At 40.3% G+C, this 22621-nt stretch overlaps 1 protein-coding gene across 1 annotated transcript in view; it reads left to right on the plus strand.

The window, feature by feature from the left end:
* The window catches only part of SLC9A9 (solute carrier family 9 member A9), a 310159-nt gene that overhangs the window by 285048 nt on the left and 2490 nt on the right, over positions 1-22621 (plus strand). The window contains exon 15 of the mRNA XM_037908590.2: positions 22424-22529. Coding sequence (XP_037764518.1) covers positions 22424-22529 — 106 coding nt within the window. The remainder of the gene's footprint in view (positions 1-22423; positions 22530-22621) is intronic.

Here is a 22621-nt window from a genome sequence, read left to right on the forward strand (position 1 = left end):
AAAAAAAAAATTGAAAGCACTAGAGGAGCACATGATTTTACAAAATAAAATAAATCCCTTTGTTTGGTCTTTGTGCATGTTTTGCATGTTGACCTTGAAGGACATGTTGTTTTTTAAAAAGCAGCCAGTTTTCTAAGTGAATTTTGACCATGTACATCTGCTCTTAGAGACAAATTCTGCTCTCATATCAGCACAGCTGATTTCTGCTGATATTGTGCTGTCCCTTCATGTGTTGAATTGGAAGTCATTATGGAATATCATTTGTTATCACTGTGCAGTTCTGACAGTGGAAGTTTGCCTTCCTATTCTAAATCTAAATCTGGGAATTTTACACTCTTTAGAGATATGCCTTGATGCTCTAAGTGCCAGCTGTAAGGACTACTGTATAGTGAAAATATCCATTACCAGCAAAGGATTGCTTGCTAGCAGATATTTATGAAAACACTGTAAAAGAAACAATCTGTGAGTGTATGACAATAGGAAATGCACCTCAGGAGTTTGACTTTATTTCAATGCTTGCCTTAAAAATATAATTCCTCGGCTGGTATAAATCAACTTAGTTCTCTTACGTCAGTGGAGCTCCACTGATTTAGACCAACTGAGGATTCACCTACCCCATATGCAGCACCCAGTTTAGCAAGGTGCTGGGACGCTTCAGTCTTCAATGGAAATTGAGGGGTCAGGAGCTCCTAAGAGGCTGCCAGCACCTTGGAAAACTGGGCCATTTGATGTCAAATTGGCACTTTTGGACACATTTGTATTAAGGAGACAATGTGTCAATCTGACCATCCAAGTGTGGCAGATGAGCATTTTGCTGTGGTGCCCAGGTTTGAAAACTGGGCCCAGACTGGTTCCAGTGGTAATTACTGAGTACTTATATTACTAAGAAAGTAGCACATAGATCAGGGGTTTCAAACACGCAGCCCGCAGGCTTATTTTCTGCGGCCCGCCAGCTCCCTGTGTCCCTTCCCCCCACACCCACCCCCCAGCGCTTACCTAGAGCGGCTCTGGCCCGGCGCGCACCGGGGGCAGGGCTGGCTCCCTGCCTGCCTGCCCTGCCCCCATGCCGCTCCGGGAAGCAGACAGAACCTGGGGGGCCCAGGGGTCTGTGTGTTACCCTTGCTTCGAGGTATAGGTAACACAACTCAGTGAAGTGCCACCTTAACTACAGAAGGTATTGATAATGTTTTCTGAATCAAGTGTGGCCATTTTCACCAAACTATTTACTAAAATTTAAAACTATATCATTTAGCAAAGGGGAAGGTTAAATTTTACCCTTAACATCTCAAACAACAAAAAGTATCTCACCTGCTTTCTCATTTGATGATTCTGGTTCATCAGTGATGTGCTTCCAAAATTTAATTAAAGGCTTCCACAAAGATAAACCCCCATGTCTTAGGAGTGCATGCACTCTCAGAGAAGAAGGGTGAAGGATTGAGGAATAGATTAGTTTATTTTTTCTTAAATGGGAAAACACTTCCTCATAATAATAAACAAGTAATGAATCACTCAACTTCCTAGTCAGTGCATTTCCCTGGAAGTGTTCATATTTTGCTTCTGAAAAGTACACCAAGTATAGACCTGATCCTGCAATATGATCCATGTGAATGCCCCCCCTCCCCCATACAGAGCCCCATTGAAGTCAACTGGACTCCAAATGAGGGTAAAGTTGCACCTGTAAAGATCAAGCCTGTATTGATAGTAAAACATAGATTTCAATGTGTGTGATTTAAATGGAATGAATCTGGCCTTTTACACTGAAATAGTCTCTCCACATACAAGTTGGTGGGTAGATGTGTGCTAATAGGCAGAATTCAATTTTATATATATATAATTTTGACAGATAATAGCAATGTTTATTTTTAAAGCATTTTTCTATTCTTATCTATTTAAATTTTCACAATTGTGGGAAAATGGAGTGGGGAAGCAGACAATTATTTAAGGACAGAAAATATTGAGGTTCCAAACATTAAAGATTTATAACTATTAAGACTCAAATTGTCAACATCACATGGCAAAACATACAAAGTAAATATAGTTAAATCAAACTTTAAGTTCTTAAACAGCTTTTTTTTTTTAACCTTTCCTGTCTATAAATTTTGATTATTATAGATGGAAATATTTTTTCATTGGTTTCTGTGAATGCAATGAAATCATCATTTACTGACATTTACTGATAAATATCTAATCCTTCCAAGCCTAACTAGTAGCTATCTTATGACCTCTGATATGCACAGGCAGTTCCTACTGACTTCCTACAAGAGTTAATGGGAATCCTTCACACACTTGCCAAACCAGCATATCCATGAGAAGGTACGACTTCCTTGGTTCATCTGTGTTACAAGTGTTATCACACTTAGCTTGGCACGTGGGTTTCTTTTACTTCTTCTTGCACACGTCACCCCTTTTTATAATACAGTTTATTCACTCAGAAATGAAAATATAGAACCAATTCTGAAATTCTAATGCAGCTTGGGGAAAAACGATTCTGCTCAGCTAAATTTCTGGAGGCTTTTCTCTTTTGCAAACTTATTAGTACTCTTGTATGCCAGAATTGCTAGCAGGTCACATTTCTGTTTGACAGAAAATCCTTGTTAGGGAATGGAATCTTGAGCTAGTGTTGGTGTTTTATAAATTGATACCAATTACAGAATATGCTCTTTCATTCTTCTTTCCTCACAAAAACAAATGTAAAGCATCCTACCTTTACAGGGGCTGCATAAAACAATTTTCTAAGAGGGTGTTTTGCCTGTAGTTTAAAGTATAACCTGGAGCAACATAAATCAATACTTTAGCTGGCCAGATATTAGACTTTGTGGTGTAGTATGTGCCATTACAGAAGCACGCAGATTAAATGGAAAATAAATAGTACATTGATTGTTTTTATCTAACTTTTCTCTTTAGGCTGAGAAAAACATTGCTTTAATGTGCTCTGCTTCAGTCTCACTGCTTCAACTGCATTATTGTTTTAGTCTATAAATTTCTACAAACTAGCTTCCCATCCTCTTTTTATGAAATCTTTATACCTTTCTTGTTATTCACCATTCCTTCCCAGTACAGTTTGCATTAACTTACTTATGATTAAAGGTTACAATGCCCTTGTAAACACCAGCCCTTGCTAACAGACAACACAATTAATTAATTAATTAATAGGAGCCATTAGTTGAATGACAATTATCTGAGCACTTAAGTCATTCCAACATCTCATTGTGGAACCAACCCAGTACCCGTCATACAACCTTGTTACGTGGGCTGCATATGGGGGAGACAAACTAAGGAACAGCAACAGATCCACTCTACAGCCACTGTGGTACGTTCAGGGCTGCTATAGCCCCACGCTACGTCATTCTTCTTCCTTGAGGAAGAATGGCTGAGAGATTCCTATAGTTATTCTGTCTTTATTCCTTTTACTTCCTGTCTCCCTCCTTCCCAGGACACTGATGCACATGGAGACTTTGCCATGACAGGCTTCATGGTGCAGAACCATGATGGGCCCATGGGATGAACAGATCCTTCACCCCTCATCCCGAGCATCAAAATGCAAACAGTTTGTCTACATGTATGGCCAACTACATCCACAGAGGGAGGGCGGAAGGATTTGCCCCTCTGAGAACAACCTATGCCTCAATGTCATATTATTCAGGAATTTTCAATTTCAGCCCAAATAAAATTCAGATAAGCTGCTGTGATTGACAGTGACATACTAAAATTCATTGCAACCAGCTTCAATATCAGATAACATAGAGCAACAGAGAGAAAATCAGTGCATTAATACCCAGAAGCGAAAGGGAAATTCATTTTGAAGCATGCTCTCTCTCTCAGGGAGAAGAAGTGTTGAATAGGAAAATTCAAGTGACAACAAAATGAATGCGAATAAAAATTAAAATATTTTAGTTCTGTACTAATTCTTGGGAAGTTATTCTTTCTTTGCTGTTTTTAGGTTTGATTAAAATGTAACAATATAAAATAAAAAAATGCACATGTATTTGTGTTTTAAGACCAATTTTACATATGCTTTAAACAGACCCTGATTAAGCAATGTGAAAACTAAAGTCTTTTTAAAATACTTAAGGGTTATAATACATGCAATAATACTTTTATGGGAAAGTCCTAAGTGTTTAACAGAAAAAGAGAAGCTTTTTATAGGTTTTGCTCGACCATTTGCTAGACTTTAACATGAAATGATAGAGCAGGTACTATGTTCTGAGGATAGCTCAAAAACCTTTGTAAAGGATCTCATTCTTTATTATAATTGCACACACAAAAATTATGTTAAAGGAACATTATTAAGGTTGCAAAGTGAAGCACTCAAAAGTTAGGAAATGCTATAATTAAGGTTGCCTGTGAAACCTTAATTCTCGCTCACACACACACCCTTATATCTGTGCATTATGATAAATCTTTAATTACATGACCACATACTCTTTTTTTTCCCTCAGAACCCCTAGTCTGACCCCCCTTCTGCTCATGTCCCCTCCAGCATGTCCCTTTACCCATCCTTTCTCCACCACCCTGACTCCGTGTCCTAGTGCCAAAATCTGTGTTTGGACTCCCAGTCTGAGTACCAGCCTTCTCCTCTCCTTGGCTCCTACTCCCACTCCTACCCATCCCCCCCAGGCTCCCTGTCCCAATCTCAGTCTACTCCCTCCCCCACATCTCCTGGACTCCCTATCCAAATTTCCTTGCACAGACAGAGCCAGTCTTCCCCCAATCCCCAGGCTCCTCATCTGATCTCAGTCTTCTCCCCTCCCACATACTATCGCTAGGGTTGCCAGTTTCGGTTGGATGTATTCCTGGAGGTTTCCTCACATGACAATCTTTAATTAAAGATTAAGCTTTAATTCCTGGAGACTCCAGGACAATCCTGGAGGGTTGGCAACCCAACTATCTCCTGATGGGACAGTTCCCATTGACTTTAATGGTATAGGATCAGGGCCTAAACCACTTTTGTGCTGCAGTTTACCTATTTGTTAAATAGAGATAGTGATTAGAACTAGTCAGACCAAATGGATGATGGGATGGGAGAGGGAAGTTGCAAAAGTTTTCATCCTTTTTTCCATAAGTGTTCAAAATTTGAATTTTATTTTTTTACCAGCTCAAACAACCTTCGCTACTTTCCTGCTACACAGGAGCATTATGAGACAAAATTCACTGTAGTCTGTAAAGCACTTTGATGCCTGCTGCTGTTAGCACTTTTTACTAATGTGGCTTGTTCTATTACTGTATATACACCACCATGGAAATATTTAATTTCCTGGAAACATGTTTTAGTCCAACACACATGACAGACTGCAATACAGCGCTGAACACACCAGGGCCCTCGTCCGTGGCTAGGGCTCCTAGGCAGTACTGCAATACAGATAATTAATCGTACTGGAGGCTTATAGCTGACTTCCTCACCCATGCTGAGCCTATTGCTCTGCTCCCACAATGCCACATGTAACAAGGCAGGGCTGCTCCCAGAAGAGCCTTTGGCAGTTTTATTTCTCCAACATGAGCAAAACAAACAAAAACAGTCCTTCAGCTCTCACTGCATTATCACTCCCAGAGGATTTTTCCCCTTTGCGCCTCTCAGGATGACACTTCCTCCCCTCCCAGGGACTCTGGCAGTCCTGTTGCTCCTGTGCTCTGTTCCTGAGCACCGCCCCCGCAGGGCTTTTCGCGGTGAAGGTCCTTCTCCCAACAGTTTGGTTCAAGTTCTCACTGCCTCCCATCCCCTGCAGTCCTGCTGTAGCTCCTAACTCACTAGATAGTGTTCACTCTTCCTCGGGCCCAGGTGCCCTCTTTTAAAGCCTAGTGTGGATCAGCTGATGTGGCACAGGTACACTTGCCCTGCTCCCTTTTAGAGGGCCAGTGTTACAAAGCTTGCCAGTTTTTGTTCACAGACAACAGTTTTACTTCTGTTGCCAAACCTTTACTTATTTAAAAATGAAAACTCTCCAGTAAAGGCTATGCAATAGAAAGCAAAACAGAGCAATGGGATAGGGTGGAAAATGTTATATGTGACCGGCATGTCAACCTCAAGGCCAAAGAATAATTTTTCTGAGACTGTCAGATGCTAGGGATGGAATCTGAACATGATCCAGTTCTGCAGAGCATGGATGTGGGGGCCAAGTTGTCTTAGTTGACTCAGTGCTCAGAGTGGCTCTGAGCTGCAGGAACAGTTAAAAATAGGGCTCTTCCTGACAAGCAATCCTCATTTATATAGATCCATCCAGGTTATCTGAAAATGACATATGGGGATCTCAGGCAGCGTCAGGTCCAGGTGGTGTAGCATTAGTGCACTCTTCCATATTACCCTTCGACAAACAGAGGGCTGCCTTACAGTTGCAAGAGATGACCTGTAGTCATTCTTTTCTTGCAGGAAAAGTTTTCTGCTTGCCTCACAAGATAAGATAATGTTCCAAAGAGATGCTCCTTTCAAATAAACTTATGATGTCCAAGCAGATGCCTGCAATTAAATTTTTCCACGTGTTGTGTGACCATATGTCCTGTCTTGGCCGGGACAGTTCGTTTTTTAAGCACTATTCTGGCCATTCCAACTTCTTCAGCAAAAGTGGGCATTTGTCCCAGTTGCTCTTGCCAACTTGATCAGTCAGCAAGAACAAACGGGACAAATGCCCACTTTCGTCAAAAAAGTTGGGTGCGGGGGGAGTGAGTGGCAATGCCAGCCCCATGCAGAGGGTGAAGGCAGGGCTTGGGTGGGGGGCAGGCAGGGCTTGGGCGAGCAGCAACCCCAGCCTCGCGGGGGCAGGAGGGCTCAGACAAGCAGCTCTGGCCAGCCCTGCACGGGGCGGGGAGAGAGGTGAGAGCTAGCCCCACCTGGTATCCTATTTTCCTTTGGGAAATATGGTCACCCTATCCATGTGTCACGTCCTGCTCACTGTATACTTCACTGACATCATGTAGTCTATTCACATGACTAGGGCAAGCATAATACTGGCCCTTCAGAGGTGCCCCATCAGTAATACAACTTATCTATTCTGTATGTGTATACTCACTTTCACATCCCCTTTCCACTGCCAGAGCAGCATAAATAGGTTCTAGGGTAAACAGTTCTAGCCTGGGAATTGTATCTGATGAGCATAGATAAAAGGCCTTGGAGCTCATTACTCAACACCTTGAATTATCCAGCCCCCAAGAATTTTTTAAGATTCCAGTTTGTTTATTTGCAGTTTCTGTCATATTCTTGTTTCCATATTAGTGTAATTAGTGAACAAGAACTCCGTGCATCACACACACACTCATTATTACAGGAAAAGCAATTTCACTTCTTACTAGGCACTATTATTGAGCATTAACCTGACTGTTAAGGAGACGGTATTTTAAGGGTTACATATTCCAATTTAGGTTTCCTTTAAAACATTTTCTGCAATTGTATGTCATTTAAAACTGCTGATTATTGATTAATTTTTCTTTATTCATCTTCGTCCCAATCTGAGAAATGAAATCATTATTGACATAAATCTGTCTCACTAATGGCCCTACATTGAGCAGATTGTAAAAATGTTTACAGATACAGTGTAATAGTTATACCAGGCAGATAATATTATGGTACTCTTAATCCAATATATGGCACTCTTAATCCAATATATAATACAGTCATTTGTTTAAACATTTGTTTAAAGGACAGATTCACATGGACCGTATAAAGGTTTGTATCTATCTACAATAATACCATTATCCTACTAAAAGCGACATGAATTAATTTAAGAGTCAGAGAATGAAGAGTCTTATGCATTGGGGCAACTCAGGAGTCTGCCCCCTAGGACACAGGGAAACTAGGTGCCTCATATTCCCTGAGAAAATGGCAACTGTGCTCCAGTACTGGAAGACCTTTCCAGCAGGTCTATGGTCAGATGACAACAGAGGGAGCCTGCATAGAAAAACTGTGCTCCAGTCTCCAGGTGCAGATAGGGGTCAGATACCATGGTGATAGGGACTGGACCTAGATAAACAACATGTGGGAATCTGCATGAAAAACAGTGGGGTCCTAAAATCTTCCCATATTGTAAAATGTGACACAGGGCAGGAATTCAACAGTTCTGAGGATTAGTAACATTTAAGTCATTACTATCTGATGGCTTGTTTGATGGACTTTTCTCCTTGAGAGGCATGTGAAAGGCATTGCCTTCATCAAGTATAGAGATATGTGATCACAAACAAATACCAGGGAATAAAATGTTATCTGAACATTTTCAAACAGGCAAAGAGTTTCATTTCCTGTTTGCAGTGAACATTTGGGTCCGTTCTTATTTCCCAATGAGGGGGATGATTCCTATAAAAACTGGGTTTAATTTGGAGGCAGACAAGAGAACATTAGAAGCATTCCCTGGTTTCACTCAGGTCCTTTCAATGTGTACACACAACACCACTGTCAATACTTGGATAGTCAAAGGAATAATCATCATTTAGAAATCAAAGTGCCATTTGTGTCAGTTTTAAGACCGGGCTCAAAGCTCATGTCAGCTGAACTCTTACACTAATGATGCAACAGTAAATAATCGTGACAAATTGAAGGTTTAATGTAAGAGTGAAATTACAGAATGATTCATTACCTTCCTTTCCTGTCCTTTCCTTTTCAGCAACCAGCAGAGTAGCTGTTGCAGCTAATGTCAAGCTGCTGGCATCATTCCATCGCTTCTACACCCCCACACAAACAAATACTCGCACACTTGATTCAAGGAATTTTATTTTTCAGTGATAAAATCTTATCATGAAACACAGCTTAATTTGCTGTCTAGGGACTTTATTTAATGAAAAGGATAGAACCGGGTCACATTTGTTTGTGCTAATAATATTTTTCAGAGGTTTTAATAGAAAGTGAATCTTGCCATCTTCTCAACAGATTGGTTTAGGATTAAGTTATTTGCATTCACAGACTGTAAAAGTGTGATGAATGAAGTGAATTTAGGAGCATATTCTCCACTCAGTAAGCACATATAACTGGTATTGATGCTACAGGAAGTTCACAATGAGAGGGGCATAGAGCCCTTTATCCATAATTGTTTGTGTTTTCACAAAACTCAGCCTAATTAAGGCTGGTGTCTCTTTCAACCTTGCCACTCAAAAGCAAAGAATTAATCACAACAGTTTTTTAAAAAACAGTGAATAAGAATGGTCCCTCTCAGGTCTACACACACACACACACACACAAATCTGGTGGATAAGAGCAATGTAAATTAGTCATAGTTAACATTAGTGGCTGGGCTTTTCAGCAGGAGCTGCTGAAGTGTGCAGCACTTTTGAAAATCAGGCTACTTATTTAGGTGAATAGCTATGGATGTAAGAGCCTATTCAGAATCCATGTTGGAAAATCGTAACCATTTCCTACAGGTATTTGAAATCAAAACCAAAGAGAACCAGAGGGAGAACTGTTTACACATTCTCAGAAACAGAACAGTTTGTAAAATAATCTAGTGACAGAAGGAAGGAAATGGGAAGCAGGAATCCTGGCTCTGCTATTTACTTGCCATGTAGGTGAGTCACAACCTCTGTTCTACAGCTTACGCTTCCATAAAACAAGGATACTAATATGGTATTTAACCTGCTTCACAGGGATGTTGTTGTGAAGTTTATTTATATTTGTAAAGCACTTTGAGGTACTCATATGAAATGCATGATAGAGGTGCAAAGTACAATTATATCTGACAATTTTTCAATATAGATAAAAATCTATTGGTCTGTGTTGGTGTTTATCACAATAATGTCTGACTACTTATATAAAAACCATATAATGTATTGTATACAATGGAAGTTTTCTGAAGTAAAATTACTGTTGTGACTAGAGACTGGACAAACCAATTTGGATAAAATAAGAACAGACACAAACAAATAGCAAAACTTTAAACACGGTTGAAATTTAAAAACATTTGTGAACTTATTTCCAGTTTATTTTGATTTTCACATGCTTTTCCACTTCTAGCCTCTGGAATTTAGGAGCATATTCTCCATTCAGTGAGCACAGATAACTGGTATTGATGCTATTCCCCTGTCTGGAAGTACAGTGCACCTGAGGTACTGATATAATTTCATTTTTCCCCTATAGAGTTACTTCCAATTTGCCCTCGTATAAGTGAGAGGAGAATCAGGTTTGTGTGTTTATGCCTCTGGATACCATGAGCAAGGTTGCTCTTGTTGTGTGTTCAGCCTGACCAGAAGCAGGAATTACAGGAAACATCGTGAGAATCCTGTTCCTGCAAGATTTCAAATCCTACTTTTTAGTTTTCTCTAAGTCTTTTGTAAAATCCATCTCCTTTGTATCTAAGAACTTCCCAACAAACTGGACCTGCATACTGAGGCCCACAGTGGACTTCATGGATTATTCTGCTCTTTATCCTCCCAAGTTCTCAGCAGCTCTGTGTGGGGTATACAGGTTTTGTTGTTGATTTTTACATATGAAAATTGATCAGTTATTGTGGGAAAGTTCCATCAGTACATGGATTTTGCAGTGTGTTCTCAAGGCAGCCAGAATCTGGGTCCTTCTAATCTCCTCTGGTAGCTCCTTCCACAGCTGAGCCCAGTGAATCAGCATTGCTTTATATCTAGTTCTTAGCCCTTTGTCCTGGGCCACTGCCTTAACAGATTCTCCATTGCTGATGGAGTTGAAGCCTGACTAGAGCAGATTGAAAGTTTTCCATCAAAACTGTTTTTCAACAGAAAATTGAGTTTTGACTAAATGACGTTTTTTTCCACAAAGAAGTGTCTGCTTTCCACAGAAAATAGTGACTTTTCAGTGACAACCCAAAACAGCTCAAAACTGACACATTTCTAGCTGAAAAATATAACATTTCCATTTTTAAATGCTCTGCTTGGAAGCTGTAGCTGTAGCAGTAGCATGCTCCTCTTCTCCTCTATAGGCATCTCCAGGGCCCAGCAAGAGGGGAGAACGTGGTCTATTATTGGAGATGTAGGCCAGTAAGGACCTCAGCCCATAAAAGAGAATGGGAGTATGAGACACCTACACTGCAAGACCCATGAGGCATGGCGGCAGCATTTTACAAGTAGAATTTTTGGGGTTTCAATCATAAGGTTTTAGTTTTCAGACAAAACATTTTGGTTTCCAATTTTTTGCCCAAAAGAAGAAAATTTCCATGGAAAATTCTAACAAAAATGATTTTTTTTCCCTTTTTTAAAATATGAATTGAAAATTTTAATGAAAAAAAATTTCTGCCCAGCTCTAGTCTTGACCATTTTTTTTTTTAAAAAAAAATCAGGACTTGAAACCGATTTGGACCCAGTGCGGGGACTGGAGTACACTGGCGAGGTACTCACGACAGCCCACACCATTGTGGCAGGTTGCTGCATCCTGCACATGCTGGAGTCTATGTGTTACTTCCTGATACAGAGAATTATCATAATCTAGTGTGATGGTGACAAAAATATGGCTCATAGTGGACATTTATGTCTGTGTGTGTGTATGCCCACAAAGTGGGAGGGGCTCCCTTACCGATGCTCCCAGGAAGAGTTCATTTATCTTTTGAAAAAAGTTGTGGTGGTGATGCCACAGCTGTGAAGGTCCTGCTGCTGGGCAGTATAAATGTTATTGTCTGGAGAAGGTAGCTGTTCCCAGGTGCTTCTTCCCTGGGGACTGAGGAAAGGCAGTTTGGGCCCACTCCCAGTGGTGGTACTGATAGTAGTTCAATTCATTTGGATAAGGGTTCAGTTACATATTTGAAGCTGGAGCACTTATTCAAACTGAAGTGAACTTCTGACTCTTCACCCATCACTAATTTACCTAGCCAGTGTACAATGCTTCCCTTGTGCACTCCAGAATATCTTGCCCTTACACACTAATTACATGTGTGCATGTGGAGGGAGCAGCATATTGGAGTCGAAATCCTCTATCTGGATCTCAGAGTTGATTTTCCCAATGTCAGAAAGAAGGGGAAATGGTCCATTGCCCTAATTGTACCACTTGCTTACGTTAGATGCAGGAACAAAAACAAAACTAATTTAAAATCTATGTAAATGGTTTACCCAAAGCAAACTCTATGACATCCTAAATGAGTTAAATGCTCTCTCCATTCTGTTGTTGACAAACTTGAAGCTAATGATCATAATTGAGCACAAGGGCAACAGAGCATTGTCAAACTCATTCAGGAAACGCAGATTCACAAACAAAGATAATGAAAGATTTATTTCATGGGTACAGAACAGAGAGGAGCTTAGATGATGTGCTTTCAAAAATGTTACTGAATTGAGTCAAGCAGAACAAAATAACCAGAAGACAGACAGACATTAGCAAGTGTAGTCACCCAGGCATAACACGTGACAACTGGCCACACAAGAAAGGAAGAAATACAAAGACAAATTGTTCTAAAAACCAAGCTAAGATTAAAGATGATACATTCTTAAGTACAGAACCACCCCATCTCCACGGGGAAATAACTATACTTAGCACTTCTATTAGGATTGGGGGGGACGGATAGCTCAGCGGTTTGAGCATTGGCCTGCTAAAACCAGGGTTGTGAGTTCAATCCTGGATGGGTCATTTAGGGATCTGGGGCAAAAATTGGGGATTGGTCCTGCTTTGAGCAGGGGGGTGGACTAGATAACCTCCTGAGGTCCCTTCCAACCCTGATATTCTATGATTCCTAGCTTCAAAGGGCTTTTCAGATGCTAACTAATTAATTCGTAGAGTCATTGAGTTTAAGTTTAAGGCCAAAAGGAACCATTATATCATCTAGTCTGACCTCCTCTATAACAGAGCCATTAGATTTCACCCAGTTACCTCTGTATTGAGCCCAATAACTTGTGTTTGGCTAAAGCGTATTGTTGAGAAAGGCATCCAGTCTTGATCTGAAGACATCAAGAGATGAAGAATACACCATTACCCTTGGTAGTTGTTCCAGTGGTTAATCACCCTGACTCTTAAAAGGTTGTTCATCTTTAATTTGAATTTGTCTGGCTTCAGCTTCCAATCATTGATTCTTGTTACCCCTTTCTCCACTAGATTTAAGAGCCCTTTAGTACCATGTATTTTCTCCCTATGAAGGTATAGATACAACTATAATCAAGTCACCTCCCAATCTTCTTTTCAATAAAATAAACAGATTAAGCTCTTTAACTCTCACTGTAAGCCATTTTCTCCAGCCCTTCAATCATTTTTGTGGCTCTTTTCTGTACCATCTCCAATTTCTTAATATCCTTGTTAAAATGTGGACACCAGAACTGGATGCATTATTGTAGTATCATTGTCACTAATGCTATGTACAGGGATAAAGTCACCTCTCTACTTCTATTCACTAATCCCACTTATATATTCAAGGACTACATTAGCATTGCATTGGGAGTTTGTCCTCTCTATGACCCCTAAATCCTTTTCAGAGTCATTGCTTCTTCCATTCTTTAGATATTAATTCCTAGATGTATAACTTGCATTGGCTATATTAAAAACACAGTTTGTTTCAACGGGCCCAGCTTACAAGTGATCCAGATCACTCTGAGTGACTGCCCAGTCCACATAATTATTTAATACTCCTCTTGACTTCGTGTCATCCATAGTATTATTGCAATGATTTTATATTTACTTCCAGATTGGTATTTCCTTTCTCTGCTTTTCTTTCTCACTCTTGTAGTATAATTTGACTTTAGTCTTTCATTTGTCTAGTCCCCTAGTACCTTCAGTTCTGTACTGTCTAAGTCAACACGTTGAAGCAAATTTTCTCTGCATCGCCATATTAAAGACAATTCAACAAACCCCCAAAATCAAGACTACTACCTACAGCAGGTGGATTTAGGAGCAAGTCTTTAAAGTACTAAACAAGCTTTCTGTTGTGTTTTCTGAATATTGTTTTAATGGCCAAGTCAAAGGATTGCGAAAGGATTACTATCAGCTAATAAATAACAGGTAGCCACGGGCACCTGACATGCAGAGCATTAATGGACATGCAGGGACCTAGCAATAGTGCTATGTGCTGTAGCACAGGAAACCTACAGCTGGGTCAGTTGCTGGTCTCAATCGCAAAACCCCTGAGCTAGCAGGGGCCCGGGGCACTGTGGAGGCAGGCATTCACTAGCATGCAGGAAATACTTTACACTGCTCCCTGTGAGGAACTGCATAATTGTGATGCATCTGGCCAATAGGTGTAGTTTATATGGGCTCCCAAATGCATGATCCATTCCTCAGTCAGAAAGATGCTGGCTGCATCACAGTATAGGTATTGCCAAGCCAATTCTGGGGGGCAAATCCAAATAATCTCTTTTGTTACCAGGTTTTCAGTCCCTAGCAAACTCTCAGGATAGTTGAAGTTTACTCACAAGGACTCGTATAATTAGCAGGGATTGTCTCATATACCTACTTGCATTCCAGAGAACTGCCTGGTGAACTCCTTCTTCATCCTTGAAGATATGTGCCTTGAGAGGCCAAGTTTCAGTTCTCAGTTGCTCATTATCTGTCTTCTGCACTGCTACATTCTGATTCTCCCAGATTTCCTCTACCTTTGCAATTAAGAGGAAGAAGGAAGTGAGGTCAAATTATTCATTGTCCTCATCTAGGTATATGCCTGCTCCCCATCTTGCAGGTCCCACCTAAAGGCCAAGGACAATCAAAATCCTTCAGGAGAGCAGAGGGAGGGCTCCTGTGTTGTATTTACAGACAAAATGGTCTGGTGGTCCCATCTGGCCCTAAACTCTATAACTGTGACTCAGAATCCACCTACCTTTTGCATCAGCCTATGGAGCTGTTTAAGAATGTTGGGTGAAGAAAGCTGCACCATTCTAAACATGTCTACCCTGCAGACAAAGGAATTTGGGAAGTTAGTGTGCCTCCAAGAGGCAAAATACCCCCGAGTTATCCCCTCGGGTAGTGCAGATCCACATATTCAGGGCTATGGCTAAATGTCACAATCTAACCCAATGGTTCAATGGGAAGATACTTGGGGACTGTTATGGCAACACCTCAGAGTAACGGATTTAAAATTGGTGAACCCACTTCTATGCAAAAGAGGTTACTGAACAGAACCATTATGAAATTTCAAGGGGAAAAAGATTAGATGAGTCTGAATAAAAATGATGGATCTGAACCCTCCCAGACCTGGCACTTTGAAATCTGGATGACAGTCCAAACCTTCCCAAATTTTAGGATTTCAGATCTGACCCGCTACATGGGAGGTTTGACCTGCAAACTGAGATTTGAAATCAGATCTGGTCTGGGCTTTGGTCAGGCACATCAGTAAGGAAGAACAAACAAAAGCCATGTTCATAGTGATGATATACATTTCCTTAATAGATCACATTTATGAAATGACTATACTGTTCATGTGCCGTTTCTATGGTTTGTATTATGAATCACTCATGATTGGACCTCCGATAGCTGACCTCTCTATCAACAATGAAACACTGAGAATGAAAAATCCTCATGCTTATTCAAGCAGACCTGTACTTTTCCGCTATTTCTATTAATGTCTCCATTGGTAAATGCGTGCAGTGTATTGCACCAATAAACAGAAGAGAAAGATGCCAAATTAAAACAAAAATGGCTTTCATAATCTCTTTTTTCAAAATCCATCATTGGAAACATAATGAACTGTGATACACGAGGTAGGCAGGCATTAAGAAATTGGCTTATACTCTTTGAATCAGATGCCTGACTAATACCTACGTTTCCAATAGCATGTTGAAATAATCCATTAAAAAAATTTACCAAGGCATTTTACACTTTAATCAGACACAGCAATAACCACATTATAGGAGCACTGAATTTACTGTACTGTGGCAGACTCATCTAGTACCCTCCAGCAGTAGCCAGAGGCTTATGTTTTAGACATCAAGGAAAGAAAATAACCCAAGTATATCTTCTTGGGTGGGCAGTTCTGTACACGGGAAGAAGGGGTCCTTTCTTGACCTCTGTAGGTAGCCTGAAGGATGAGATGAGGCAGCCCTGTTGTCTTGCACAACTATAAATGTTGCTGTGTCTATTAGATTATCCTTCCCTTATGAAAAAACTTGCTACAGTATTTGACTCAATGACCTAGTAAGGCAGTGAATGCCACAGGCTGACTATATGCTATGTAATGCCATACATCCTTTTATTTGTTCTAAATTGAGTGCCGCGTATTATCATTGTGTTCACATGTTCTCTTGTTATGGGACAGTTTAAAAGGAAAGATGTTCTCACTATGGCCTTCATAATTTGGAACACTGCACATCTGCACAATTAGGTCCCCTTTAAATCTTCTTCCTTCCAGGCTAAATCGTTCTGTTTTTACTGTCTGTTGTCCTGCCATACGTCTAACCCAAGCCATACAACAAACGTGCGCACTACAGAAATCTTTGCTTTTCCCCCTACATGGCTTTCAGGCCTTCATTTTGCTCTCTTCATCCTCCCCTTTGCAACCACCCCACAGCATACTTCTCTCTAGTGTTCCTGTTAGCAAAATTAGAGAGTTGTGCTATGCAGCACCCGGCAGAGAAAAGACAGATGGAGTTCAGAGTTCTGGAGGCCTTTCAAATGGAATGCTTATTTCCTGCCAGGCTGGGGATTAACGGAAAGGCCCTCTGTCCTAGAGTGGGAGACATAGGGTAAGGAATCCCATCCGTTTAAGAGGAGGGAGTGGAAGGAAAGGGAAACCCAATGCTATATTTTCTTAAGATAGCAGTAGTTCCTATGCTGAACAAACAGCAGACTGTAGGGCTCCTTCAGCAGAGGACTTGGCTCCTTTTACACAGGAATTCTGCTTTAATCTGCCACTGTGTCCAAACCAGACTTTCCATTGTGCGCATTCTGAGTTTTAAGCTCCTAATATTAGCATAAACAGGTTTGTACTTTTAATTCCCAGCATTGCAGCCATTGCTATTATCCCTTTTTAGTGAAAATCTTGTTTTTGCTTGGACCGTTTCCATACTTCATTTTCATCTCTTGTTCTTAGCTGTGAAAATTCAGTGCTTCTGAACAAATTCCATCCGAAATATTGATGGCGCCCACCAACACATCATGAGCATTCTCCAGCAGCTCCTACGTATAGTTTAAATATTCCTTCTGAAAGCTATTTGTTTTAATTGCCCGTGGGCTGGTTCGCTCATGGGTAGGATAGAGCCCATCCCCATGCAGCAGGGTATCCACAAAAAGCATAGTTTTCCAATGCCCAATAGATTGGAGTCCTCCTTTCTACATCACCACCTCAATCCCACAAGAGATTTTTTGGTTGCCCTATTAGAGGATTCTGTGTGTAACAGGGGTCGCATTTCTGAAAAGGCTAAAGGAGAGGCTGTAGACAAAAGCTTTTATTTAGCAGTCTAAGTTCAGGGTCAGATGCTGATCTCCATCGCTAAGATTAAAAATTCAATAAACAAAGATCAGAACCTGGCCCTCAAGGAAATATAAGAGAGGTCCTGGAACCTGTAATTTTTGAAATATGTTCCACAATCATGGCTTCCTTCTCAGCACTGTTTTACAGTGCTGATTATCTTCTTCATGGCATCTGATAATCTGAAGTCAAGTCACTGCTTGGTTCTCCTGGTCCTTCCCCCCAAAAAAAGAAATGTGTACAATCGTAATAATTAAATCTCCTACCATCATGCCCTGCCCCTCTCAACTACTCAACGTAGACAGGTCCCCAGCCTCTGAAGAGAATTCCTTGCTACAAATACCAGAAGGAAATCTTGTCTAAAAATTTCCCTTTTCCTTTCTGGGACACATCTGCCATGCATGTATTTATACCCCCAGAGGTCACCTGCTATTGCCCCTCCAACTTAGTTGGGCACACACAGGCTCTCACAGAACAGTGACCAAACAGTCCAAATCAGCTGTTGGCAGCAGCTCAGCCATGCACCAGCTCTCAGCCATATGCTCAGCACAAAGTATGTTGGCTTACAAGTGACACACATACAAATACACACACATTTTCAGAATGGAACAGCTTCTTCTGTAGCCCTGCACATACCATATATCAAAATTGCTTTCTTTGCCAAAGTGAAAATCTAACAAGGAACTGAGATAACTTTTACTTAAGGAAACCACATTTCTGAACATGTAGGAATGATATCTTTCTCTCTGCATGTCTCTTACTAGTGTTTCCTCATCGATATAAAAGAGAGCACCTATGCTTTTATCTCAGTTCTGTGACATAATCGTAACTTACAAAGTCTGCTTTAAATAGGAGTACTAACAAAGGAGACACTGTAGAATAAAAAGCTGCAAACCAGAAACATTAGAGACACTGCAAAAGAGCAAAGCAAAGCTCCAGGGAGTGTTGACATTCACTTCCAGAGATTTGTGCCTCTGACATAAATTTCATTATATAATGCAGCAATGTCTTGCATATGAAATGCCACACTATTAACCTGTTTAAGCCTGGCTTATGTATGTTTAAGCCTGGCTTGCCTTTGCCATGGAAAACTGCATTTTTCCTGAAAAATGGCTGAAAGTGGATTTGAATGGTATGAAAAAGAGTTCCATACTTTATGGGGTGTTTTAATAATAACTGTTGCAGAAAATGATACCTTGTTTGTCTTTGGGAGAACTGTGTTTGCCTTGAGACCCAGAGCCATCACTCTTTGATAAGGGAAAAGGTGAAGCTCTCCCTCTGGCCATATACAGGATTTTGTAGGGCTCTGCTAGAAATAATTTTTCTAATAAGATTAAAGTTTGCCATGACACGGTTTCCACACAAGCATTCCTTTGTTACATTCCTTTGGTTACATCCAAAATATACACATATGGAGAATACTTCAAACAGGTGCAGGCCCAGGAGACACATCCCCATCATGGTGTGACTCCAGAGGGGTACAGTAAAGCTCTGACAAAGCACCCTTACCAATTCTACCCTAGCCAATACAAGTTAAACACAAACAACTTTTCTTTTTCATAATTTCATTCATTTTAATTGCAGGCTCTAGGCCTATCACTCATGCTAAAATCCAAACTCAATTTAAAACCATAGCTCACTCTGGCCTGTATTTTTACAGGCCCACAGGAGCTGTCCAACAGGTATTTCAGAGCTGTGGCCACCTTTTCTATCTCCAAGGATTTTGCTGTTGTAGGCAAAATATAAATTACCTCTCAAGGTCTACAGTCAATCACACAGCAAATAAGGACATTCAGATTGTTACTATGCTTCACAACATGGCTTCTCAAAAGTTCCTAGTAAAGACAGAACTCGGATCGTTCTGCTAAAGGAAGAACATAAGAACGGCCATACTGGGTCAGACCAAAGGTCCATCGAGCCCAATATCTTGCCCTCTGACAGTGGCCAATAGCAGGTGCCCCAAAGGGAATGAACAGACAGGTTATCATCAAATGATCCATGCCCTGTCACCCAATCCCAGCTTCTGGCAAACAGAGGCTAGGGACACCATTCCTGCCCATCCTGGCTAATAGCCATTGATGGACCTATCTTCCATGAATCTATCTAGCTCCCTTTTGAACCCCATTATAGTATTGGCCTTCACAACACCCTCTGGCAAGGAGTTCCAGAAGTTGGCAGTGCATTGCATGAAAAAAATACTTTCTTGTGTTTGTTTTAAACTTGCTCTCTATTAATTTCATTTGGTGGCCTCTTTGTTCTTGTATTATGAGAAGGAATAACTTACACTTCCTTATTTACTTTCTCTCTACCACTCATGATTTTATAGACCTCTATCATATTCCCCCTTAGTCGCCTCTTTCCCAAGCTGAAAAGTCCCAGTCTTACTAATCTCTCCTCATATGGAACCCATTCTATACCCCTAATCATTTTTGTTGCCCTTTTCTGAACCTTTTCCAATTCGAATATATCTTTTTTGATATGGGGCAACCACATCTGCACACAGTATTCAAGGTGTGGGCGTGCCATGGATTTATATAGAGGCAATGTGATATTTTCTGTCTTATTATCTATCCCCTTGCTGATTCCGAACATTCTGTTTGCTTTTTTGACTGCCGCTGCACATTGAGTGGAAGATTTCAGAGACCTATCCACAATGACTCCAAGATCTCTTTCTTGAGTGGTAACAGCTAATTTAGACCCCATCATTGTATATGTATAGTTAGGATTATGTTTTCCAATGTGCATTACTTAGAATTTATCAACATTAAATTTCATCTGCCATTTTGTTACCCAGTCACCCAGTTTTGTGAGATCCTTTTGTAGCTCTTCGCAATCTGCCCGGGACTTAACTTTCTTGAGTAATTTTGTATCGTCTGCAAATTTTGCCACCTCACTGTTTACCCCTTTTTCCAGATCGTTTATGAATATGTTAAATAGGACTGGGCCCAATACAGATCCCTGGGGGACACCACTATTTACCTCTCTCCATTCTGAAAACTGACCATTTATTCCTACCCTTTGTTTCCTATCTTTTAACCAGTTACCAATCCATGAGAGGACCTTCCCTCTTATCCCTTGACTGCTTATTTTGCTTAAGAGCCTTTGGTGAGGGACCTTGTCAAAGGCTTTCTGAAAATCTGAATACACTATATCCACTGGATCTCCTTTGTCCGCCTGCTTGTTGATCCCCTCAAAGAATTCTAGTAGATTGGTGAGGCATGATTTCCCTTTACAAAAACCATGTTGACTATTTCCTAAGAAGAATCTCCTTTCACAAAATAAGAAAATAATAGTACTAGTAGCATGAGATATGCTGTTTATAATTAAATACCTACAAAATGTATAACAACTCCCAGAGACCTTTTAGCCTACCTTACTTTCAAAAGGCAACTACCACTGACATCAATGAGGCTGTGTCCATTGACTTTGATAAGAGCTAAATTGAACAGAATATAACTAATTGGACAGCTGCTTAACTTATTGATTATCTGGTTTAAACTTCTTGTCCTCCCATTCAAGGCCCTACTGTCCTCCTCAGCCTCCATCTCCAACTTTGTCTTTTAGTGTGTCAGTCTAATCCTCTCCCTCACTGATGTCAGTCTCAATGCCCCGTTCATCTGTTTCACACACAGATGGCCCCATGAATTTTTCCATGCTGCGCCATAAGCACAGGATATTCCTATTCTGGGAAGCCAAGCCAATCCCTAATAAAGCCCTTGATCTGTGATGTCCCCAAGAAGCAAGTCAACAATTTTAACATTTAAAAAAAAAAAAATCCTAGCCATCCCCTTCCTTTGAGCTTCCCAATGTTGATTCTCCATCTCTTGATATAATCAAATCAAGACTAGGTGCCTTTCTGGCATATATGGTTTAGGTGAACATATTAGATGGGGGTAACTGGGTTAAATTTTACAGCCTGTGATATACAGGAGAGCAGACCAGATGATCGAATGGTTCATTCTGGCCTTAGAAATCAATTAATCTATGACTAAATCTCTACGTCTGCTTTATTTAGCCTGTAAGCTCTTCAGGACATAGAGTGCCTGTGCTTTGTGTGTTGTATAGTGTTAAATACCCTATAAGGATTAAACAAATAACTAATGAATTTGAGTCACTGAAAGAGTTAACCTAAACACACTTTGTTACTGGTTTGTTCAGTACTTCCATGATACTGCTATAGAGCTCATGGACAGTAGCTTTACATCTGTTCCTTTTATTTTCCTTTCCCTTCCTTTCCTAGAATCTTTAACAAAAGAAAATAGCCAGCAATCCAGAAGAGGAAATTTTCCTCAGCAGAGAAAATAGCCTACAACTGGCTTCCCATAAAACAGTGAAAATTACACTGTGAGCAAAAGTAGCAGAGGAGATAAGTCAACCTGAGGTGCTCTTGGGAAAATCTTTAGTGGCAGATATAAGGACGATATAATTGCTAAAGATGAGCAGGTTTTTCTTTTATCTCAATAAAGCACTTTTGGATGAAAAGGTTGGAAAGACAGGAGCAATACAATAGAAAACGCCTGTTACAATCTTACTTACATAATTTCATATAAAGGAGCATTGATGTATGAAGTGTAAAATGAATATGTTGAATACTGAAAATAAAGCATTACAGAAAACAAATTATGCTTACTCCCCAGCTATAAAGAAGCTTAATGTTTGATTAAATACATTTGCCTGGTGAAGAGAGGCATTGATTTTATAAAACACTGAGTGTGCAATTTCAATAAAACAGAAAACTCCCTGTCACTGGATCTTTTATGCAATGTGGCTCATACAGCTAAATCTTAAATTGTTTTGTATGTCCTTTTGCGTAGGAAACATTTTCCCAATATCACAGACATTAGCTGAAAATGCTAAACATGGAGCTCTTATTATACGTTTCCTCTCTTCCCATTCCCTCTTGTCTCTTTTATGTCATGGTGTGTCTAGCTAAGCTGGTATGGTGCCATATTTGACAGACTCTGAACATCAAATGGCTTTGTAGACACACTAATCTAAAGTGGATGATGGCTGAATGAATGGACTGATGGGTGTCTAAACACAAGCCATCTCCTAGATTTTCCTTTAATTGCATGATTATCTTCTGCTTTATTATAAAATTATCTGTTGTAATAGAGAAACTTGTTAGCACCAATATACATATTATGGGAGATATTCCTTGACAGACTTCACAGATATTTGAAGCCCATTTTAACCCATGCTGGTCCACCGCTTACAACAACATTACCTGAATGGTGTAATCCCATTGCCAGACTGCTAACTAGCCCTAGAGCATATGGAGTAAGTATATATATAGTGTGTGCATTAAACTTTGTGAATAACATTTAGAACCTGATCTAAAGCCCACTGTAATTAATGGAAGCGTTTACATT

The sequence above is a fragment of the Chelonia mydas genome, chromosome 9, assembly GCF_015237465.2.
Source record: "Chelonia mydas isolate rCheMyd1 chromosome 9, rCheMyd1.pri.v2, whole genome shotgun sequence".
Classification (NCBI taxonomy): Eukaryota; Metazoa; Chordata; order Testudines; family Cheloniidae; genus Chelonia; species Chelonia mydas.